The sequence below is a fragment of the Corvus hawaiiensis genome, chromosome 3, assembly GCF_020740725.1.
Source record: "Corvus hawaiiensis isolate bCorHaw1 chromosome 3, bCorHaw1.pri.cur, whole genome shotgun sequence".
Taxonomy (NCBI): domain Eukaryota; kingdom Metazoa; phylum Chordata; class Aves; order Passeriformes; family Corvidae; genus Corvus; species Corvus hawaiiensis.
Window position 1 is genome coordinate 59,148,598 of NC_063215.1, and position 23,567 is coordinate 59,172,164.

General features: G+C 44.1%; 3 protein-coding genes and 1 non-coding gene across 4 annotated transcripts; 2 read left to right on the top strand and 2 right to left on the bottom strand.

Annotated features, from left to right (window-relative positions):
• Positions 1-632: 632 nt before the first annotated feature.
• MRPL18 (mitochondrial ribosomal protein L18) lies at positions 633-3,561 on the bottom strand. The gene is made up of 4 exons (XM_048298278.1): positions 3,407-3,561; positions 2,779-2,959; positions 1,103-1,337; positions 633-835 (listed from the first exon to the last, which is right to left on the bottom strand). Exons 1-4 carry the CDS (start codon positions 3,456-3,458, stop codon positions 764-766), a joined length of 540 nt encoding a protein of 179 aa, XP_048154235.1. The 5' UTR covers positions 3,459-3,561; the 3' UTR covers positions 633-763.
• A 1,376-nt stretch (positions 3,562-4,937) lies between these two features.
• On the top strand, positions 4,938-13,648 carry TCP1 (t-complex 1). The gene is made up of 12 exons (XM_048297940.1): positions 4,938-5,108; positions 6,656-6,741; positions 7,509-7,637; positions 8,022-8,119; positions 8,442-8,552; positions 9,242-9,423; positions 10,009-10,135; positions 10,469-10,644; positions 11,369-11,492; positions 12,419-12,611; positions 12,928-13,091; positions 13,344-13,648. Exons 1-12 carry the CDS (start codon positions 5,036-5,038, stop codon positions 13,558-13,560), a joined length of 1,680 nt encoding a protein of 559 aa, XP_048153897.1. The 5' UTR covers positions 4,938-5,035; the 3' UTR covers positions 13,561-13,648.
• LOC125324267 lies at positions 5,931-6,066 on the top strand. Its single transcript, XR_007202906.1, has one exon. It is a non-coding gene; the product is annotated as a small nucleolar RNA SNORA29 (small nucleolar RNA).
• Positions 13,649-13,804: 156 nt separating the features above from the next.
• Positions 13,805-22,526, bottom strand: ACAT2 (acetyl-CoA acetyltransferase 2). The gene is made up of 9 exons (XM_048297941.1): positions 22,372-22,526; positions 22,138-22,272; positions 20,772-20,953; positions 19,818-19,935; positions 18,904-19,047; positions 17,739-17,861; positions 16,881-17,035; positions 14,634-14,744; positions 13,805-14,061 (listed from the first exon to the last, which is right to left on the bottom strand). The coding sequence occupies exons 1-9, from the start codon at positions 22,418-22,420 to the stop codon at positions 13,894-13,896; spliced, it is 1,185 nt and encodes a 394-aa protein (XP_048153898.1). The 5' UTR covers positions 22,421-22,526; the 3' UTR covers positions 13,805-13,893.
• Positions 22,527-23,567: the final 1,041 nt, after the last annotated feature.

The window sequence follows — 23,567 nt, forward strand, 5'->3', positions numbered from 1 at the left end:
GGCGTTCCCTTCTCCTGCCCCAGAGCCCGCAAACACGAGGCAGCAGGTACAGCACCGGGACACAGCTACACGAGTTGCACTGACCAGGCTGGCCTCCCTGAACTTCCCTGTCAGAGGGGTGCAGACATACTTAGTGTGGGGATTTCACAGCCTGGTCATGCTCGGGAGCTCTGCCGAGCCATCAGGCAGAGACGCTGACAGCACCAGCCTGCAGCACGCAGCCAACACAGGGAGATAATGGCGCTTCTTACTCCCTACAGCAGGCATTTGTGCAGCTTCCCTCCTAGACCTATCCATGTCGTTAAGCAGTTAGAATCTCAGATTGCAAGAAAGGTGCAAAGATGAGTTAGAGGAATTTAATCTTTTCACCAAGATTAGCACATTACTTCATCACAGTTCTCAACATTCATATAATGACTACATTTTGCTAGATTAGACTGGCAGTGTACAGGGATCAAATATCAAAGCATTTCCAGAGTTCAGGTTAGAACAAAGAAAGTCAAATCTTAAAAATAAAATATATTTTTAAAATGTAGAATTATTAATAAATTCTGTCAGGCTGAACTATGGTAAGTTTATTCTAGCCCTAAAGGTGTTGATCATTTTAGAATAAAGAATATGAAACACTTCTACCCATTTGGAAATATTTTATTATATGATGATACATTTCAACTTTTGCCAGCTCTGGACCTTCCCTCTGCCAGTACACAAACCAAAAGAAGTGATCCTCATTCCTTTGAAAGTCTTCCCAACAATCTGCATTTTACTGATAGAGTCTTCGTGGCTCACGCAGAACAACACCACCCTCCTCCATAGCTTTCTCGAATTCCTGAATCTTGTTTAAAAGATAAACACAAATAAATTTAAAAAATTTTAAAAGCCAGCAGCACTGAAATATCGGTGGGGACAAGTTACATCGAGGGGCAGAGGATAATGGCCTCATGGAAGCATAATGCCAGGAACTGCAGCTTGTCAAAGCTACCCTGCTGAGTGTTGCAAGGAGGGATTGTCAAGCCACATAAGAAAATTAATGGTGAAGAGAAGTAAAATTAATACCTAAAAAGGAAAAAAGGGCCAAAGGAATAAGGAGATGGGTACTTGCCGAGTCACAATGGTGTTCCCAGGGGATAATGGCTTTAAAGTTCACAAAGTTGATTCCTGCTTCCAAACAGCGCTGTGCCATTACACGGCCAAGGTTTTTGCATGCGGCTACTCCCTTGGGACTGTATAAGTGTCTCTTTATGGCCCACTCTCGGGTAGAGGCAGATACCACAACATCCCCGTTAGAGCGCTCAACAAAGGCTTCTACGTAATGCTGCGTCCGCTCGAGCCGTAATCTGAGTGCAGGAAAGAAATAACATGGGATTATAATGTCTTTTCCAGAGAACACAGTCAAATGCTTACATTTTATTAAATAAAATTTAATATACTGGTGTATTACATTATATTGTAATTTTACTTATTAAGACATATAATAGGACTCAGTTGGGAGCAAAGGGTTAAAAGCAGAAGAATGGTGAGGAAGATTTGCTCAAGTGACCTTGCAGCTGGGAATGGAAAGGCCTGGAGAATAACATTGTGGGAAACCCCATGTATTATGCCTACTGATGTTTATCCTCTGTCTGTTTTGAGAAGCAGAATCTCTGTGTGGACATAACATAGGTGTTTGAAGAGACTTGGAGGCACTCTCATGGATGTGTTTGAGCTCCCTGTTTTGATAGGCAGAAGATCAAAGCTCGGAGATCATAAAAAGCATGGGGGAGAGCACAGCACGATGGTAAGCCTAAACGCTCTTAATAAATGGGTGCCAACAGCAGGCCCACCACCTGCAGAGATTAGGCCTAACAATGCCTGCATTCCCACCTGTGTGTCTCTGCCTTGGTGTTGCCTTGGGATCCTCCAGTTAGAGAGGCAGTGAAATAAATGTACTCTTTGCATTTCAGCCGTAGTTTTGTGGTTGTTCCCGCTGCCTGCCTGTGTTGACTCACACAACTCCTGTTACTAGCTCAGAAGAGTGAAATTCCAAGAGCAACTTTTCATCAGTTACTCAGGGCCACAGTCCTACATTGCCTCAGACCAGCACCACTCCAAACTAAGCACTGTACACCTGCACAGTGTGGAACAGATCTATGTATGATGAGGAGAACTGCTCCAGCAGATATGGAACTTTAAGGTCACTATGTAGTCCCTTTAAGGCTTGTGCTGACACAGCAGATAACTACTTCTTGACATCTGCAATTGGCAGAAAGTACCTCATAAGCTTCCACACATAACAATAGATTATTTATTAGGAGCAACTATTTCTTATTGTACTGTACAGTATCGGCTTTCCTGGTATGAACAAACTGGATGGGGCTCTCTGCACAAGAACAAAATAAAGACTTTGAAATGCCAGCTTAAAATGAACTTAAAAAAAAACAAACCAAAACCCACAAACATAAAACAACTCCAGACAGACTATTACGGTGCCTCAAATAAAACAATGAAGCATGGTAAGCACAGGATTAAGAGAATCCCGAGTTAAAAAGCTGTTGCTTAAGCAACATTACTGTTGCCTTAACAACAGATGGAAAAATCTTGACCACATATGCTGACTTTCACATGCTGCTAGTCCACTGTTCTCTGAACACAGAAGACACCTGCTGATTAGGAAACACTAATGTGATAACTGATTCAGCAACCCAAAATATACATTTTGTATGGGGGTTTCTGGGATTTGTTTTGGTATGGTTTTTTTCTTTTGGAGTCTTCATTTCTGGCAGTGACTTCCTGACTGACCTGTGCCAGAACTCACGCTTTGGCCAAGTTGTCTTCCAGCCACGCTCCTTCCTAGCCAGGGCCATCTGCTCCAAGTTCCGAGGATTTCTGTTAGTGAAGTTTGGGGCAACGACCTCATTTTCACTTGTGTCCACTTCGGGCTCAGTTTTCAGACTGGCTGTAGTTGATGCAAAACGAAGACCTTGGGAGGGAGAGCAGATAAAAAAGCACCAAAGATTAAAACAACATGTAGTGCAGACAGTAGAATGGATACAGTACAGAATGACACAGCTTAGAGAAGTCAGCAGGGCAAAATCATCTTGCTTTTAGTTTTTAAGCACTTAACAGGTGGATGACAAGACCTCGACCTGTTTCCCCAGTTTATGAGGTGAACTGCAAGTATACTAACGCCGTTTCTGAGCTCGTACATAAAATACAAACTCACGCGTGACTACGACCAAGGCTTTACAAAACACTGAAAGCGAAGTACACAAGGAACCAGAGACATCACTACCAAATAACAAGGTATAAACCCTTCATCCTTGGCACAGCAGCACCGCCAAGACCCCCGGCCGCCGGATCGCCCCGGGAGCACGGAGGTCGCGGAGCCGCCGCCGGGAAAGGCCGGCACGGCGAGCCCTGGGCTTACCCGCTGCACGGAGCCCACCGGCCGGCAGCAGCAGGCGGCTGCTCAGCGCCATGGGGAGCAGGACCGGCCAGAGCCCCGGGCGGCCGTCACTCCCCTCCCTCCGCTCGGGGACACCCGGGCGCCGCCATGCGCGAGGGGCGGCGCTTCCCGCGGAAGCGGCCGCGGGAGTTCCGCCGCCGGCGGGGTCGGGCGGAAGCGCCGAGCGCGGGGCCGCTCCCGGTGCGCCGGCAGAGCCGCCCCCAGCGCCCGCTCCGGGGAAGGGTGCCCGTGTGTCACTCGCATCTCACAAAATAGAGCAGAAAACACTTCCCCGACTCGGGGAATCATGTTTTAACTTTTCCCCATGGAAAGAGGGCTTTAGGAAATGCCGGCCTCCAGAGACTGGGTCGGCGTTTTCTGGAGCGGGTCTAAGGAAGAGGAATCAAGGCGCGGAAGGGAAAGGGGAGTGGGTGAGAGCAACAATAGGTGTTTCGGGAACTACCATCATCCTGTTTTAGGCTTCTTTCCAACAACTCCTGCAGCACACAGGTACAGCAGAGCTTCTCTGCCTTCTCAAAGCATCCTTCTGCAAGCCTGACTATGCAGGAACCCTACTTTGGGGCTGTATTTAACTGCTGTAGTCCTGAAAATGCATTTAATGACCCATCTAAGAGCAAATTGTGTTGAAAGGCTGAAGGCCTGGTGAGAGACCCTGGCACCACCTGACAGATGAACTCTGGACACTGCTGTAGGAGGCAGGCATAGCTCTGGCTGTGCAGGTCATGCCTGGCCCCTTAAGGTACCTGTTTGTCGAAATACAAGAAGCCTGTTCACATCACGTGCTATGAATCTGCACGCATTACATGCCCATACTGACCATCTCCCCACCGCTCCCTGAGACTTTTCCCTCAGACTGTGGCAAGTTTTTCTATCCTATAAGCATAGCCACTTAACCTAGACATTGAAAAGCGGTAGGAAAATGGGAACAGTTACGGCTCAGAGACCTTCAAACAATACAATGCTGCCATTATCAAGTGCAGTCGTAGTCACGACTTAAGTAATTCTCATTAAAATTGTTTTGCCTAAAGTATCATCAGAGTATTTGAATCTCAGTTTCTCCAGGAAGCAGGTCTTCAGCTTCTCCATCTTTTGGAATCTCAGAACCTGAGATCGGTCTCGGAATTCGCAGCCTTCCCCCAGGACTCGGGGTACAATCCTGAGCAACGGGTAGCGTGTTTGAGGACCGCAGTTACAGACACGCATGCCGAGGTCCCCACTTTCCGAAGCGGCTTATTTCCCAATGCCGAGCAGTGGGGACGCTTCCCCACCCCCGGCGGACCGCCCCGCGCCTGCGCGCCCAGGCCCGCGACACTTTCTAGAAGCCCGTGGAAGCGCCCCGGCCCCGCCCCGTCGCGCGGCGGCTTTGTTCAGGGGCGCCCGCCAATCGCGGCTCGAGGCCGGGCGGCGCCGCGCCCCAGGATTGGGCAGGCTCGGGGTGAGGCCCCGCCCCCCGGGGGGCGTGGCCCCCTCCCACCGCCCCCTCGGGCAGGGGGCGCGTTCCCAGCGTGCCTCGCGCCGCCCCGGCAGTCCCGCCGCTCCGCGCCCGCCTGTCCCTTCCCTGTGCGTGTGGCGCCGCGCCCGGGCGGGAAGATGTCGGCGATGGAGGGGCCCCTGGCCGTGTTCGGCGAGCGGACCAGCGGTGACTCGGTCCGCACGCAGAACGGTAACGGCGGCGTGCTCCGGCGAGACCCGGGGGGGGGGGAGGGGGAAGGGAGGGGCAGGAAGAAGCGAACATGGCGCGGCCATGGTCACCCCTGCCATGTGCTCACCCGCCCTGGTCTGCCCGGGAGCAGCCGCTCCTCTCGATAGATTCCTTCCGTCCCGGGCCGCCGCTGCGTGCAGGGAAGGAAGAAAGGAAGGAGGGAGGGAGGTGGACGTGGAGCACACGCCATCCCGCCGCGCTTGCAGGAGTCCAAGTGGCGACGCGATCCCGCGTCCCCCGCCCTCCTTCCCTTGGTAGCAGCAAACAGCGGGGCAGGGCGGCTGCTGCACGGAGGTCGCTTTGCCCCGTCCCGACCGCGTAGGCCGTGAGCCGGCAAGGCCTGCGGCGAGTTCTGCAGGGGAAGGGGCAGCTGGGGAAGCTCACTGCTGACCAGCACAGGGAAATAACCTGCTTCGGAAAATGGGGACCGCCGTCGAGATGTGTGTCTGTAACTGTAATTCTCAAACGCGCTACCCATTGCTCAGGATTGTACCCCAAGTCCTGGGGGAAGGCTGCAAATTCCGAGACCGATCTCAGATTTTGAGTAGCCAAAAGACAAAGGAAGAAGCCGAAGACTTGCTTCCTGATCAAACTGAGATTGGTTCATGTAGGTCTGATGATACTTTAGGCAGACCACTTAAAATTTATGAGTCTTCCTTTAATTCACGAGTTAGATTCCGCGTAATCACCTTTAGTACAACGTTATTTCTTACAGAATGCTGCCATTAATCCTCCTAAACAAAAGAAATTCTTGTGTTGTTTGAAGGTCTCTGAGTTGTAACTATTCCCATTTAACTACCACTTTTTCAATTTCTAGATAAAGTGGCTATGCTTGTGGGATAGAGAAAAGCTTGCCATGGTCTGAAGGAAAAGGTTGATTGTATCTTTTTCCTATATGAAGATGGCAGAACAACCTTTAAATAAGCCGATGTTTTGGAGGCTTTGTTTTGTTTTAGCAGTGACTCAAAGGTCACTTTTCGGTGACTTAGTTGGAGAAGTAAATGTTTTATTTCAGTCACAGACCTGATATGGACCAAAAGATGTTTTACTCATTGATGCGTGGTGATACCATTGTTCTGTCTGCCCAGAACTGAGGACTAAATGAAAGTGAAGTCTCTGCTTGCTGCAGTCAAAAGCAGCAGTGCTACCAACCCCTCCTAATCTAACACCACTGCTCCTCTGACCTCAGTCCTCCTCAGACTCCATCTTATCCAGACAGCAGAGGAGGCATTCTTCTTCTGGTCAGTCAGTTTTGCCAGGTTAGCTAGCTAAACCAGCTAGGAGGGAAGAGTGAAGTTTGGCACAGATTGTAGTTTTTTAGTAGCAGCAAGCCTAGCAAAGTAAGGTAAAGCTTCAGGTTGGATAGGCTGCATTGTAATCGTAGAGGAGATCACTTGTTGTCAAGTTCCTGATTTGTTGGTTCTTGGCACAGTTTCTTATAAATCTGAGAATCATCCTGAAGTTGGGAAGATAAAACTCTTCTTTTCTTACTTCTTTCATTTATTCAGTTACTGCTGCATCTGCTATTGCCAATATTGTGAAGAGTTCTCTTGGGCCAGTTGGTCTGGATAAGATGTTGGTGGATGATATTGGGGTAAGTAATATTACTTTAAGAAGTGTCAGGAGGATTTGTATTCCTGTGTAAAAGTGCTTCTACTTAGTGTGCTTCATAGGCCTAATGTGCACGTGCCTGTTTTCTCCATGGTTCTGAGAGGGGTAGGAGAACTGTGGTAAAATTGAGTATTGGGCAATGTGTGTTACATCATTTTAGTTCTATCTATTGTGGTGGTAATTTATGTGGTACAGTTATTTCTTTTCTGTAGGTAAGTTCTTGTAACCACTTAAAATACTGGTCAGATTGCAAGAAGTGAGTTTCATCATTTAAATCAAGTTTAACAGGTGCTGACTTGTATGTCCCGATCTCCACATTAGGAGAAATAACAACAACAAAAAAAAAAATCTAGTAATCTCATAACAAATTTTTAAGCAATATTTTGTACTTCAAAATATTTCAAGCAATTGTAGAAAGTTTGTCATTTTCCAGGCTGCTGTAATAAAATACTGTGTTAGAGGGAGGTCATTGCATGACTACTAATCCAATATTTGCAAAATGTGTGATGAGTTTCTGTACCAAAAAGGCTTTTCTGATCAAAAGAAAGTGCAGATTCTGCACTAGTAACATTTCCGTTGTTAGAATGGGACTCCTGGTTAAAAAGTCACAGAAAAGTTTTGGTATAAGTAGTTATTTTATGGGCAATTGCGAAGATTAATTAATTTCTATTTGTATGAATGTTCTGAAACACAACAGTGAAAGTGTGATAGAAATGTACATCATATTCACGTTTGATTCCTGAAAATCAGGACGTGACCATTACTAATGATGGTGCAACCATTCTGAAACTGCTAGAAGTGGAACATCCTGCTGCAAAAGTCCTTTGTGAGCTGGCAGACCTGCAAGACAAAGAAGTTGGTGATGGGACCACCTCAGTGGTATGTAGCAAGTTTTACAGGCAGACATACCAAAAGTCAGTGTTTAGATTTAGTATTCTCTAGAGATACTAATTTCCATATGCAAAGTGGTGCTCCGGAAGGGAATTTGCTTACTTCTGTTTCATTATTGGTCTTTTCCTGTCTCAAAGGTTGATGATAGAGGCTGAATTTAGTTTTTTAATTTTTAATGACTGTGAGAAGTAAAAGTAAAGTACCAAGGATACTGAATGTCAAAAACTTGCCTGAGACTTTAGATACCTTGGTGGGGCTTGGAATTGGGTAGGCTCTCACCTCATGTCAGAAACTGGTTTTAGTTGTGCATTGCACAAGGTAGTTTCTTTGCTTGTGTGGGATGCACGGATTTAGTGTTTGTATTTCAAACAGGTAATTATTGCTGCAGAACTTCTCAAAAATGCAGATGAGCTGGTGAAACAGAAAATTCATCCTACCTCCATTATTGGTGGATACCGACTTGCCTGCAAGTAAGAAACTGATACAGTTGAATTTCTGTATTTTGTGACTGCGTTAATACAGACTTTTTGGCACCAAGTGGAATTTGGTGGTTTGTTGCAGGGGTGGTGGTGTTTTTGTTGGTCTGGGTTGGGTTTTCATGTGTTTTGGGTTTTTTTTTAATTGTATTTCTGTAATTACATAATGGAATGACTGTCATGTTACTGTCCTTGGAGATTAATTGCTTTTATCCCTTTGTTCTTCAAGGTAACATTTAGGAGAGCTGAAAACATGTAAGTTTTTGTCTTTTTGTGGGGGTGGTTCTTGACCAGTGTATTTGTCTTTATTTTACAGGGAAGCTGTTCGCTACATCAATGAAAATCTTGTTATTAACACAGATGAGCTGGGCAGGGAGTGCCTAATTAATGCTGCTAAAACATCAATGTCCTCGAAAATTATAGGAGTGTATCCTTTAACTTGATCAAGTGAGTGAAGTGAGAGTGGTTGTTTAGAGAGTTTGAGTAGCTAGGCCAGAGTATCCTTTGCAGCAGTTTTTATGAACATGACACAGTAGTGAAGCTGTTGTGTTTGTAACAGGGGTTTTACAGATAACTGTGATCTGGCATGGGAAAACATGTTCAAACTCTTCCCAGTTCATTTAAATCTGGGTTGGCAGATCAGGATAGCTTTAAAAGGGTATTGTTTCCTAATAATTGCATTGCTTGTTAGGGAGGCTAGATAAAGAGTTGTGTGAGTGGAAGAATGTGTTACAGAAGTACCTGGGAAGTGAATCTGGAGGAAAGAAAGTTGAATTTTACTCTGTGGGCACAGAAACCCCTGCATTTTTAGCTTTTGTGCTGGCCAAACATAGGATATGTATTTTACTTAAGGAACAAAAGGTACATAAAATGCAGGCATCATGGTAGTCTGTCATAATTTTTCTAGCAGTGTTTCAGCTTTTAGAATGACTCATTCCTTTAAGACAATGGTAAAGAGAGCTGGAGAGCTAGCACTTTCTTGCCTTTCTGAAGTTCTTTTTTGGAAACTTAGTTTTAGCACTTTCAGTTATTTCTGTTCATGGTTTGTTTTGGTTTTTTTTTTCTTAAGCATAATACTAGTTTCCTTCTTCAGTTTTAACCTTAACAGCCTTTCAGTGATGGTGATTTCTTTGCTAACATGGTGGTGGATGCTGCACTGGCAGTTAAATACACAGACCAGAAGGGTCAGGCTCGGTACCCCATCAACTCGGTTAATGTTCTGAAGGCCCATGGCCGCAGCCAAAAAGAGAGCATTCTTGTGAACGGTTATGCTTTGAACTGCGTGGTGGGCTCACAGGGTAAGAACAGGCTGTGTTTCAGAAATCTTTTGTGTCAGCTCAGTCCTCTTCGTCTTTCTGTGTGGCTTTTTGAACTGGCTGCATTCGTTGCAAATCCATGTGGGTTTTCAGTTCCAGGACAATTAAACAAGAACACAAAATACTGCACTTCACCAGTGTTTCTTAGACTAGAGTCTGCCAGCTAGCAGTGATGCACAGAGTGTTGGTAAGTTGCTGTAGCTCAGTGTCAGCAAGGTAACACTGTGTTCTGGTGGAACTTGAGCACTTCCCTTGCGGAGCCAGTGCCAGGTTTGTGGGGGACTGTTTCATTTAGCAGAGCCTTGCTGTGATTAGGTAACTCACAGGATGTGAGACTGATAGGTCACATTGTAATGGTCATTCATGTTTTGGGGACCATATATAAAAAGGTAACACAGGAAAGTCTTTATTAGCTTTTTCTGCAGTAGGGCAGAACTGGAGGTGGAGAAGTAAACAGTAGAAATCTGAAATGTGAAAGTAACGTTAATTTTAATCTCTAATGCTAACTTGATGTTATGTTAACTCTATTTGACAAAATCCTTCTTCTTGCTTATTTTTCCTCATCAGGTATGACCAAGAGAATACTTAATGCAAAGATTGCATGCCTTGACTTCAGCTTGCAGAAAGCAAAAATGAAGCTTGGTGTTCAGGTTGTTATCTCAGACCCTGAGAAGCTGGACCAGATAAGGCAGAGGTGTGTGGAAGCTTGAATAACTGAGGCAGTGGGGTTTCACAGGCTTGATTTGATCTCGTCAGTTGAGATGGCTTGATGTAGATTTGGCTGAGTGCAAGAGGTAAAAAATGTTTTGAATGTTAGCATTTCCCAGCAATACCAAATACTAATGGAAGAAGTCTTCACTTCTGGAGGCAGAACTAGTATTAAGTCAGTTTTCAAGAGATGCAAGTATGTTTGTGCAGTGGTCCATTCTTGCAGAGCTCTGCATTAAGGGTTTCAGGAAGTGGGCTGACAGGATGTGATGGTATACTTTTGGATACCTTTTTATAACTTTGACATTAATCTTTGCAGAGAGTCAGATATTACCAAAGAAAGAATCCAGAAGATTCTGGCCACTGGTGCCAATGTTATTCTCACCACTGGAGGTATTGATGATATGTGTCTGAAATACTTTGTTGATGCTGGAGCTATGGCAGTACGAAGAGTTGTAAAAAAGGACCTTAAGCGGATTGCTAAGGCATCGGGAGGTATGTCTGTATACGAATAACTGGTTTATAAATTTATTCTTCAAAGTAGAAGCTGTTGTTAGGGTACTTGTTACTGATTTTTAAAATACGGCTTCTTAACATCCAAGGTCAGGATGAGTAAAGCTAAGCCACTTCTTTTTAGCTTTACTGTTGCTTTTAAATGACCTTTGTCAAAGTAGATGACTACTGTAAGACTTGATTGCTGAAGATTTACAGGGGAGGGAGAAGAAGCTGCCTTGCACTGTCAAGACTGGCCTCTTGTGGAAATGGGAGCCATAATCTGTATTTATTTAGAAGTTTTTATTATGCATGCATTCATAAGCCTCTGTTTAGACAGTTAAGTACATTGTTTACATAGTTCAAGACGAATGAAGAACTCCTAAATCACTAAATGCATACTTTAAAAAAAATCTGGTCCTGTACAGATTTTTATCTGTCAGTTCTTAAATTTGGAAGAAAATATTTTCATTGTGGTAAAGCATGGGAACTTGTACTGGCCGTGGAAGAGGAAGCACTGTAAAAGTTGAACAAAAGAAGCAGCCAGTTTATCAGTTATAAACTGAAATATTGAATTGCTGCCTGAGAACTAGAAGTGCTGTTCAAGAAAAATCTATTTAACACAGCTTTTATTTCTGTTTTTCTTCCTGTACGCCTATTGGTAGTGGGCAAAGGATGATGTGCGGAAATTGAATGTTAACTTCACTTTGTTGTTTGTTTGTTAAAGCAACCATATGTTCAACCCTTGCAAACCTTGAAGGTGAGGAGAGTTTTGAGGCATTAATGCTGGGACAGGCAGAAGAGGTGATCCAAGAGAGAATCTGCGATGATGAGCTGATTTTAATCAAGAAGTAAGGATCCTTCTAAAAACACTCAAGTTCTGTATGTGTTCTCTGCTAAGTTTGAGATAAAATTCCACTTATTTACTTCATGCTATCCAAGCGGTTGGAATAGTTACACACATGGGAAAGGGTACACAAATCCAGTGCAAATTAGAGGTGAGAGTATCAGTATTTGATCTCTTTTGCTGGAGCTGGACACTCTTTTGTCAACCAGCATATGAGACAATCAGATTGCTAGACAGATTTACTTAAATTTTTGTTTATAAACAAATGTTTCTAAACTGGCTTCCCTTTAGAGACAGTGAAGGGAAATAGGTACTGTCTTAGTTAATTTCATCTGAATAAAGAGGTGCGAGCTAAATCTTTCAATTTGTTTTGAAAGACAGTGTTCGCTTGTGCTGGTGTCACTGCTGTCTGGTACCTGAAGACTTGAGTATCAGTTCATTTCATGAGAACATACTTTGGATAGTAACTTTTCCACTGTTTCAATATCCCTTCTGGGTGTTCATGTTCCTGTAGTGTCATTTGTGTGTGAATGAAATGCTCTGCCCATGGCACTCGTGTGTCAGGTACCTGGTGACAGCCTGTTTTATTACGTTGGCAGTCATTAGCTTTTTTGAGGGCTGTGCAAAAGGGGTCTTTCTTAATACCTAAGTACACTTTCCCCTCTTTGATGGGAAAACGTCATCATACTCTGACAGGTAGCTTTCTTTAAAAGACTAAAACTCATCTTGCATGTTAGAAATTAAAATAGTGACTTACTAAGTTACAATGTATGTATCCTGCAAGGGGGCATAACAATGTTAAGATTTTCTTTTAAATGTTGAAAAAATGAGGCTCAACCGAACTCTGCTTTAGAAGAAAAAATTTACCAAGAATAATTTTAATTTAGATTTCATTCAGCACAGCTGACTTCTGATTCCTTTTATCGTTAGTACAAAGGCTCGTACTTCAGCATCAATTATCTTACGAGGAGCCAATGACTTCATGTGTGACGAAATGGAACGATCTATACATGATGCTCTCTGTGTTGTCAAAAGGGTTTTGGAATCCAAGTCTGTTGTCCCAGGTGGTGGTGCTGTAGAGGCAGCACTTTCAATATATCTTGAAAATTATGCAACCAGCATGGTAAGTCTTGCACAGAGACTCAATGGTGTGTATGCGTTAGATTTGCACAATTAATCTCCAAGCTTTTATTTTCATCTGTTAGAAGTAATTTCTGTGGTTCATGAAAACCTAATCATCTTATAGAATCTAAGATGGTTCTTTAAAATGGAGGATATGAGTTAATTCTTTCTCTGATAATTAGACTCTCTGGTTCTTTGACTGAAACACAGGTTTTGCATGTGAAAACCCCTACCAGTTAGCGCTGTTCTTGATCATGGCTGTATTTTTTTCCTCTCCAGTTGTAACTATTGGTTTAAAATTTTTTTCCTCTTTCTAGGGATCACGTGAACAACTTGCAATAGCAGAATTTGCAAGATCCCTCTTAGTAATTCCAAATACACTGGCAGTAAATGCTGCTCAGGATGCCACAGATCTTGTTGCAAAGTTGAGAGCATTCCACAACGAGGCTCAAGTTAACCCAGATCGCAAAAATCTGAAATGGCAAGTATCTGTCTGTTAGAAGGCTAGTAAAAGTGATGTGGGCTGGTGACCTAGATGGAAAATTGTTCTCCCAGTTCACTGAACCATGATTTGCATAGTAAAAAAAGAATGTATGTTTTCGGTGAACTCCTTTGCCCCTGCCCTTCAGTTGTATGTATGTATTGCTGTAACGAAGCAGGAGTTACACAGGATACTCCCAGCTGTATTTCTGCTGTTTCTCCCTCTCCATCTGACAGCATTCCTTCTTTGCAGGATTGGTCTTGACTTGATCAATGGAAAACCTCGTGATAACAAGCAAGCTGGTGTCTTTGAACCAACCATGGTCAAAACCAAGAGCCTCAAGTTTGCAACAGAAGCTGCAATTACTATTCTCCGAATTGATGACCTTATCAAACTGCACCCTGAAACTAAAGAAGAGAGAGGAGGGTGCTATGAGGATGCAGTTCAGTCTGGAGCACTTGAAGAATAACTTAGGCTTTATTTATGTTTGTTTCACTTACACTTCCCACTCTTATAACTAAAATGTTAATAAAACAAGTGGTTGAATGTTGCTGCTATTTTCTTGTGAACAAACTAATTTTTGAAAGCAAGTTTGGTCCTTGCAGTGAGAATTTAAGCTCTAGTGTGTGTTAACAACTAGAGTGCCTGCAATAACCACTAACCTCTTTGTCAAGAAGTAATGGTGTAAACTTATTTAATTTTAGGCAAAACAATTTTAGGCTCTGTTATTAGAAGTTTATTAGTTTATTAGTAAAATGTTTCAAAGCTAGTTAACACTAGCTGTTCATTCATTCCCTCACATTTATCTCTCAATGCACATGGCTATTCCCATTCCTCCTCCTATACAGAGAGCAGCAACACCACGTTTTCCACCAGTTCGTTCCAGTGCATAGAGAAGAGTTACAAGGATGCGACAACCAGAGGCGCCCAGAGGGTGGCCAAGAGCAATAGCTCCACCTTGTATATTGACCTAAAAAAGAAAAAAAAAAGCCAATACAGACAGTCAAAACATTTAACTAGCTTAGCTGACTTTAAGCATAAATGACTTCGCTGGGATCTAGCCCTTGACTATGTGTGAGCTTGAAACCACAAACACCATTCCATACAAGAAAGTGCATATGAGTGCAACAGCTGGTAATAACCAGTATTTCTTCTGTCTTCACTCTGAAGATAACAGGTAAATTTAGGGAGGGGAGAATAATACCTGTGCTTTTTGCCATCACTAAAAGAATACTGTGGCAAATACACGTGAAGCAGCAATTTCAAATTCTGAATTAACTATGCTTGAGCAGTTGCCTAGATTTGCATAAAAATCCACTGCAAACACGTTGGAACTTGTTCAGTTGGGAAACTGCTAGCAAAGCCAGCAGACAGAGCAGTGTGAGGAAATGCCTGCTGGGGCTCCCACCCTATTTGCTTAAAGTGATTGCAAGAGAGCTGTGCTCACCCTTACAATCCAGATGCACAGAATGGGATAAGTTTGAGTTACAAGAGGTAAACTAATGCCAGCCTACAAATAAATGGCAGCTTACAAATCATTACCTTTTCTGGATTTACTTTCAGTTCTTTTGCTATTGCAACAGAGAGTGATGCAAAGGCTTCATTAATTTCAAACAAGTCAACTTGTTCCAGAGTCCAGCCAGCTTTGTCAATCTGAGAAAACAATACAAATAGGACCTTATTATCTTTTAGGTCTTCCTTAGCACCAGAAGAAGCTTCTCCTAAGATGTAAATTGGGTGATTTGAAGCTACCACTTAAAAAAATTTGAAGGAAAAGTTTTTTATAGCCAGTGTTGATGAGAGAATCCTTGAAGACTACGCACAAAACTTCAGTGTCAGACAAGTCAGTACAATGTACTGTAATAATGCTGGCTGCTCATAAAAATCTTGACTAATTTTACACGTGTAGTGGTGGTGGTGCAATTGTGAAAATCCAGCTGTATGTGGTGCCCTTACTAGAACAAGCACTGGATTCAAAAGTAGGCTCTAACAGATTAAAAGCAATTTTTTTAGGATGTAGTCTGACTCCATTAAGGAGTCTCTACTTATTAGAGACTTTTACACTGGAAATAGTGAGGTGTCAACCATTAGTGATCAGTGCCACATCCAATTTGTCCAGTCTCTCCTGCCTTTACAGTGAAAGTTGCCACTTCAAGCTTCTCATGGGTGACTATTTTGGAAGATGGTTTGGCTCATGTTTTCACTTGAGAAACTTGTGATGCAATTGCCTACTCTGGTACAGGCTTAGGCATGTTTCACATATGTACATTTTTACTTCCACTCACTTTGCTTCTAACAGCAATACTTTATCAGCAGAATAATCATAATGACATTTCACAACATAGGCTAGCCAGACTGGTGCACCTCTGAGGCCACAGTCAAGGAGGAGAGCCTTTTTCTACTAGATAAAATAAAGACCGTATGGAGTATCCCATTCTTCTGGAAAAAGCTTAAGATATATACTATGTTATTGTAACACTCAACATATTCTCTCACGATAAAGTGCTAAAGTTTTGAAGTGATAAGCGTAATATATGGAGGGTGTGAACATGTGATAACGCCCATTACAAAGTTTAATCACAGAATCACAGAATCTTCTGAGCTGGAAGGGACTCATGAGGATCATCGAGTCCAGCTCTTAAGTGAAAGGCCCATATATATGGGATCAAAGCCATGAACTTGCTGTTACTAGGACCATGCTCTATGAAGGAGTAGTGTGCCCTTTTTCATAGTATCTATACAGTTACAGGCACAGCTTGCCTGTTCCACAGTTTAAACTAAAATTCTGTATTGTATATGCAGTTACTGCACCCTTCATTTTAACTAGCAGTTTGAAATCTGATAAGAAAAAGCTTTAGCATTATAGTTCTGATTTTCTTGTCAAAAGCCACAGAACTTGGTGAGTTCAAATCAGAGCTCCACACTGCCAGGACATTTCAGAGGTGAACAAAATAAGGCCTTTTACACAGTATTAAAAAAAATAAGGAATATTAAAGTAAATCTGTTCTTAGCTGTACAAGAGCTCTTTTCATGCTCAATTTCATAGCTAAGCTTTAACAAATAATCAGCTGGGGCTGCCATGGAGTACATCTGTATTAGCAAGCAGCATGGTACCAGCAGGGATGCTCACTGGGGCATTGAGAACCTTGTCCTGTGGACTGAGCACTGAGTACATCGGTGGGTGCAGTAATGGTCTGAGCACGATAGATGTGGCTTTGGAATGCACCTTCCTGTTCAGTTACACCTGAAAGGAATCCAATTTGTAAACTCCAAGCTTTTTGCAGGCCAAACTGAAACACAAAGGGAACCATCCCATTTGCTAATGCAGATGGCACTCAGTGGCCCTTCCCTCAGTGTTGTACTATTGCAAATACAATCAGGCAATGATCTGAAAATTAACCTGGCCAGACACAGCATCAGAACCATACCACAGCAGGACCAAATTATCCCATAATTTGGTTAATTATACACATCCCTGAAATCTGATCTTCAGCCTCCTAGGTTATCTAGGTACCCTTCCACAAACCTGACTAGTTTATGCTCTGAAGTCCATTCATACACCTATACATTTGGGTTTTCTTTTTCCAACAAGTAGGTACTCCCCTAGTAGCACTAGGATTCCAAATCTTATATACTACACTATTTTGAGTATTTTTTTTTCACATGGTTTACTTTTTTCCTACTAAGTTTTCTTCAGAACAGGGTGAAACCAAGACATGGCTAGAAAACAAAAAGCAATTACAAGCAAGAGTTTTAACATAATAGATACATAGATGAGTGATTACTTACAGCTTTCCTTATTGCTGAAATGGGCCCTACTCCCATAATAGATGGATCTATGCCTGTCTGAGCCCAAGATACAATCCGAGCCAAAGGCATAAGACCTCTCCTAGCAGCTTCCGATTTCTTCATTAGAAGAACAGCTGCAGCTCCATCATTTAAACCTGTGGAGTAACAAACAACTTGTACGTGTGGAAGGTATCAGGCAGCAACATGTACGTATTTGTTGGGCTTTTGGCTTTTACTGTACCACTTTCTCCTGCTTGCATAAGATCACAATCTAGACAGAACAAAAATCACAAATCATTTACTGGTTTAGGTCAGTATTGTTCATATCAGCCAAGTCTGTTCTCTGCCACAAACACTTCAAACTATACTGCTGTAAATGTGACACATTGTTGATTCTATTTGGAAATGAGCAGGTTGAAGAATCAAAGTACAATCTGAAAAAGAAGTACATCAGATTTATTAGGCAGGCTTTGGGAGGGGCAGCATAAAGACAAAGGAAGATGTTTAAAAGCTGCTTGTGGCAGTCCCACAGGAGTAACATTTTCAAACATGAATCATTAAGTCTTCCATTCTCCAGATCTGCAGTATCAGAAACTCTTAGTTTTAAAAGGAAATATTCTTTCCAGCCTATCAAATATTGCTGTTATTGTCCAAACTCTTGTATTGTTTCATAGAAAACAAGGAAACAAAAGAAATCCTCCACCACATCTAAAATGGAGTTCTACCTATGTAGTCAAACACATTGCCATTTCCTGCAAAGCAGTAAACAAATAGCAGCCACACCTCTCACAGAGACCCTGCCTTGAGCCATAAGCACCTACTGTTCTTTTCTATTTCATTCAAGCCAGATGGACCAACCTGAAGCATTAGCTGCTGTTACTGTCCCAGTTCCATCTGTTAGGAAACAGGGCTTTAACTTTGCCATTGTTTCCAAGTTGCTCCCATGTCGAGGGTGTTCATCTGTTTTAATTTCTATAGGACCTGCAAAACAGAGCATTATGCTCACAGGAGGGTCTAATCACACACACACACATCTCAAACAGAATGACAGCAAAAACAACAGGCTGAGTGGGAATATGCACCATATTCCTTTCAACCAACAAGGCATTCTTATGTTGGAGACAGCTTCCAACTCAAGGGAGTTAACTGCTGTAACCCTCCAGCTCCTTCTGGCAGGGCAGACAGCTCAGATTTTCTAAGACAAACACTAGCAGCTAAAATACTGTCTAGTTGTGCAAAAGTCAGTATTGTTCTTGCTTTTCCTAACCCAATAGCTTCTCTTTCCGCAGGAGGTTGTATTTCAAACAATACTTCTAGTAATCTCGCTACAAAGAGCTGTCAAGTGTCACTAAATATTATCATCTAAACGGGTATCATGAAATCCCTCCGTTAGTTTGCAGCCTGCCTAATGCCAGGACTTTTTCTGCAGGGTCTATTCAATGGAAATATTGAAACACTGATTCTTGATTTCTTTTTTGAAAATTTAGTCTTTGCATCTAACTCACAAGGAGCTGGGGAATTCCCCTGCTCTAGAAAGAGACATCTTAATAGGTCTGTTTATATCCGTCACCTAAAGAGAAATATACCCAATATATGTAACCTGACTACATAATTAACTAGTAACCCTAATTGTTGTCACTGTGTATTTTACTAGGTGGGCAAGGTTTGTCAGATCAACATGACTGTTTTAAGTTTGGTGCAGCAGGAGTCTTAACAAAATGAAAATTACTGACTTTGGTACCATATCCAAGCCTATGTTAAGTTAGTGCTTTGTCTAGGTTGTTATTCTATCTCCAGTAAAACACAGTGGTAGTATTTGCAGAAAACTACACTGAGATATTTCACATTTGAGTTGCTTCTCTCTTATTTAAAATATAACTACTGAAAGCTGAAAAAGAGAGCAACAGGCTACATGCTTACAAAAAGCATGTGTAAGTGGGAAACCATCCACTGATTACAGGAGACATAGCAGAAAACAGATTTTTTTCCCTAAAGTCAGCTCTCATCATCCACTCACACTTACCTTTTTTAGAAGGTACAAGAACAGGAACAATTTCTTTTGTAAAATAGCCAGCTTTCTGTGCTGCCTCTGCCCTGTTTTGTGACTGTACAGCAAGTTGGTCTTGTTCCCCTCTGCTGACTTGCCACTGATTGGCCACATTTTCAGCTGAAACAGGAACAAAATGCAAACTGCCATCAGGAAATGCCAAAATTTTAAGTTGCAAAATTGTAAGCACAAATGTAGTCATTAATGTTTGCTGTAGGAAGCAGCTGACTATGCTGAATGGTTTTCATTCAGATTTCCTCATTTTGTTTACTCATGATTCTCTACTATATTTTCACTTGAGGTTTAAAATTTCTGTGTGGAATCTCCTCCCAAATGATATATCAAATTAAATCAAATACAAACAAGCTTTTCTAGCTTATTGCTTCTCTGAATTACTATGCTCAGATTTCTCTACAGCCACTTCAGAAAAGCTAACAGTTCTGAAGTCACTCTGTCTCATAAGCAGGGTCTGGAAAAGCAGTTGGCTGACCATCCCATCCAGGGTGCAATAACCTCAAGTTGTAGAACCACGCATATCAACGGGACACTTTGCGTAACTCCTCCCCACTGTAAATCTGTGCTGCTGAATACTCCAGTTACATACAGGGATTATTCTGTTTATTTTTTTTTTCTGAAATTAAATTTCTCAGATGTAGAAGAGATGCAGACAGATTAGTTCAGACAGAAGAAAAACCCAAAACAGTAGCTTTACAAACAAAATGGAAAATGCCTTCAATGCCTTTCAATATTATGTACTTCTTTCTTTCTTTTTCATGACTAGAACATAAGGAGAGCTTGAAACACATTATTTGTAACTTTAGATTTCTGAAATTTCCTGTCAGTGAACTCTTTCAGTTGACCATCTCATTTTACGGACTGTCACCACTTACCTGTTATGCCCATATGGTACTGATAAAAAGCATCTGTAAGGCCATCAAGGATTATAGTGTCCTGCAAGGAAGCCTCTCCCATTCTCACCCCAGCTCGCATGTGAATGACATGAGGAGCCTGCAAGAGGGTATTTCGAAACGAGTCAGATGTTTACATCTCCAGTACACAATTCAGCCAGACCATTGAAGAAATCCCTGCCTGCTGGCTGGAGGTACCCATCCCAAATCCTGGCAGTCTCTCCAGCTGCCTGCTCTGCCTGTCCCTCCAGAGCCTGCCAGCTGGTGTGCCATTTGGCCTCTGCATTCCCCTGGTAGCAGATCACCACACTGCAAGTGTTGTTTCCTCTCCACAGACCAAATCTATCATTCCTGGGGCTGTGGCTCTCCATCCTACTAGCCTGCTCCAGGTAGTTCCCAACTGCACTCTGCTGCCAGGGAATGTCAACATCACTCTCTGCACAGGCAGCTGAGCCCGGGCCGAAGAGGCCATCCATTTCTTGGGCACCAGACCATCTCAGACCCATTCCTGAATACAGCCTTGGGATGAACACCTTGAAATAAAACTGCTTTGCTTTCTTTCCAGGCTCTAATTGCTTGGTGAACAATAACATTTTCAGTTATTCCTTCTCTGGGCTTCTTGCAATACGAAAATCCTGTCTACTGCCAGCTGTCACAGGCAAATCATTCACCACAACAGAGCTGAATGGAAATGAAAATGGAATTTTAAATGCAGTGTGTGTTTGCAGCGCACCTTTTCAGTAGCTACAGTATGAGGTCTTTTCCTTTTTTTAAAAGCACACTACTGAAGTCAACTGCTGTATGTGTAAATTCATTCGTAAGCACAGCAACCCTTTCGATCGGCCCCCAGGCGCCAGCCTGGAAACACGGGGTTTCAACATCAGGTTCTTTGCTCCCAGTACGTTGGTGCAATGTGACTGCGATCCTATGCTTTACCTTGCTCATGCTTTCCATGCCTCCTGCAACCACGATGCTGGAGTCTCCCGTCAGTATGGACTGAGCAGCCAGGCACACTGCCTTCAAGCCCGACCCGCAGATCATCTGGCAGCTCCAGGCGGGCACAGAGTATGGGATTCCCGCAGCCACACTGGCCTGCCGGACGGGATTCTGGCCAGCACCTGTGGGAACAGCCAGCATTTTTCTTTTATTCTTAAAAAACAAATGTCTGCCTTTTCACTGTTCACAACAACACCCCAATTCCACCAAAACTTAGAGCTTGCTCCTGCTTTCAGCTGGTGGGTAGAGAAGTGCCCAGCAGTAATCTATAAACAGAAACCTCTTTCATTTATATTGCTGATCAACTAATACCTGCTACTGCTAGTTTTATATCTGCAACTCTGCTTTTGATGCCAGGTCAGATGAAACACTACTTCAGATCAGCCCTAGCCTGTTGTATGTGTAAGATGAGAAATCATTTAAATTGCTTCTTGCTGAAGAGTTTCTTTTTGACATCTTCTGTACCTCACCAGCAGTTAACTTTCCCTGAAAGTTCATATGGAAACCAAAAGCACAACTACGCACAGATGGACCTGAAAGCTTCCAGTATTTGTTGTGATCCTGATGGAGATAATAGGATCACTATATTCTAAGAAAACACTCTTCATCTGCATCTCCCCAGGCCAAAGCTCTTTGTACACAAAGAAAAGGACAAGGAGAGCACATCATTCCGCAAGCTAAAAATATAGAGGAATCTGAATCATCTTTAAGATAAAAATATGTATTTCCTTCCTCCACATTTAAAATACAAACCTGCCTATGACTACGCTGATTAAACATTACCCTGGAAAAAGCAGGAGCAAGTTCAAAACAAACAATTCCCTGCCAGCTACATTTTCATTGAATCAAAATGTTTGTCTCCAAACAAGTGGCATCATAGATCTTGCACATCGGTCCTGCAGATAAACACAAATGAAGGCCTAGCTCTTAAAATCTCAGTGTTACCATTACTCAGGATGTTAAATTTAGGAGCTGAGATGACCAAGGTGAGAAGGATGTTGTAACAAAGAAAAGAAACTGACATTCACACATACACTGTTGGCAACTTCAGGGATTTAAAAAAAACCCGAACTATTCCCCACAAGATCCTTTCCAAAAACCCATCCTTTCAGTCACCCAGACCGTATGGAGAAGCAGCCACGATGCCTCTCAAGTCCTTTGTTAAGGCACCGCGTTCCCAATGGCGAGGGATAACGTCCCTGCAATGTGAAACCCGAGCTGTTTCAATGGGACAACCCCGGAGAGATGCGGCCGCGGAGAGGGTGAGCCCGGCCGCGGGCGGAGGGGTCCCGCCGCCGGCCCGTACCTGCGGTGAGGACCTGCCCCAGGATCACCTCCGACACCTCCTCGGGGGCCAGCCCGGCCCGGCGCAGCACCTCCCGGATGGCGGCGGCGCCCAGTTCGTGCGCGGGGAGCGAGGACAGCCCGCCGTTGAAGGACCCTGGGAGGGGAACACAGAGGGAGAGCGCTCAGCACCCGGACACCCGCCCGGCCCCGGCGGCAGCATCCGCCATCCGGCGCGCCCGCCGCTGCCTCTCACCCACGGCGGTCCTGGCGGCGGACACGAAAACGACGGGGTCCGCGCTCATGGCGGCAGCAGCGGCCGTGGGAGCGGAGCGGAGAGGAGCGGAGAGGAGCGGAGCGGACCGCAGGCGGCGAGAGCGGAGCGGCGGCCGCGGCCGGGGCGAAAGCGGAGTTGGCGCCGGTCCCGCCCCTCACCCGCCCCAGGCGGGGCGGGTGGACGGAGCACGAGCAGGGGATTCGTTGCCGGACACCTGAGGACAGCGCGGGGGCCGGCCAGGCGGTGGCGTGGCCGGGCCGCCCTCTGGGGCGATCGATGGGGCGAGGGTGGGCTTGGCCGACTCCTTCCCAGCCCCTTCCCAGCCGGGGGCGGAGGGAGGAGCGGCTCCGCCGGCTAGGCCGAGGCTGCCGGGGTCGGTCACTTCCCTGTGCCCCCCGCTCGCACACCCGGTGCCTGCGCACCGCCGGTTGCCAGCTCCGTCTGCTTATTTACAGAATAAGGCATGCGGGTCAAGTGCTGTCTTGTCATATTGTGGCTTTAAGGACAGGTTTTTTTATTTCATAGGATCTGCGTGAGCAGGAAGAAAGAATAATAATTTGAATTAAAAGATACAAAACTGCCTATCGCTAGTTTGATCTGCTCAGCAACTGATGTCTAGCGATTACCAACACCCAACTCGGCCTTTTTATTTCTTTTTCTTAATTTTAGCAGAAGCCTGACATATATATAATATATTTATGTTAGCATGGGCAGTGCTTCGCCGTTGGCCCAAAAGCTGTTCCTGTCTGACCTCCCAAAGAGGCAAGCAGGGGGCTGTTCCCAGGCTGCTTCCACGGGAAGTGACGCTGCAAGGGGAAAGGCGAGGTAGCCGGGAAGGACGAGGCGCTGGCCGCAAGGAGCTCCTGGCAGCCAGGGAGCTGGAAGGAGAGGAGGCTACAGCCTGTGGCCGCAACCCACAGCAGGGCAGGCAGGCAGGAATGTTTCTCTGCGGGGAAATGTAGGCGGGAAGCCTAGAGATGCGAGGTGGGGAGCAGCAATATTAAGATATCTGGAGGAAGACGGGACAGAATAAGGGGAGGAACCAAGAAAGTAAGTCAAAGCAACTAACAACAGTTTAAAAAAAAAATTACACGGGCTGAAATAACTGGTCTATCGCACAGCCTAGAACTTCGGTCCTTACCCCTTCCTTCCTCATTCAGATACCTGGCCTAAGG

Excerpts from the sequence above, each read along its gene's own strand:
- MRPL18 (XM_048298278.1), bottom strand. The coding sequence starts at position 3,458 with ATGGCGCTGAGCAGCCGCCTGCTGCTGCCGGCCGGTGGGCTCCGTGCA. Across the intron at positions 2,960-3,406 it reads CGGTGGGCTCCGTGCAGCGG|GTCTTCGTTTTGCATCAACT; the intron begins GTAAGCCCAGGG and ends CTCCCTCCCAAG. Across the intron at positions 836-1,102 it reads GGGAACACCATTGTGACTCG|ATTCAGGAATTCGAGAAAGC; the intron begins GCAAGTACCCAT and ends CTTTTAAACAAG.
- TCP1 (XM_048297940.1), top strand. The coding sequence starts at position 5,036 with ATGTCGGCGATGGAGGGGCCCCTGGCCGTGTTCGGCGAGCGGACCAGC. Across the intron at positions 9,424-10,008 it reads CTGCGTGGTGGGCTCACAGG|GTATGACCAAGAGAATACTT; the intron begins GTAAGAACAGGC and ends TTTCCTCATCAG. Across the intron at positions 12,612-12,927 it reads AAAATTATGCAACCAGCATG|GGATCACGTGAACAACTTGC; the intron begins GTAAGTCTTGCA and ends TCCTCTTTCTAG.
- ACAT2 (XM_048297941.1), bottom strand. The coding sequence starts at position 22,420 with ATGAGCGCGGACCCCGTCGTTTTCGTGTCCGCCGCCAGGACCGCCGTG. Across the intron at positions 17,862-18,903 it reads TCTTGTACCTTCTAAAAAAG|GTCCTATAGAAATTAAAACA; the intron begins GTAAGTGTGAGT and ends TCTGTTTTGCAG. Across the intron at positions 17,036-17,738 it reads AACAGCAGCTAATGCTTCAG|GTTTAAATGATGGAGCTGCA; the intron begins GTTGGTCCATCT and ends GTTACTCCACAG.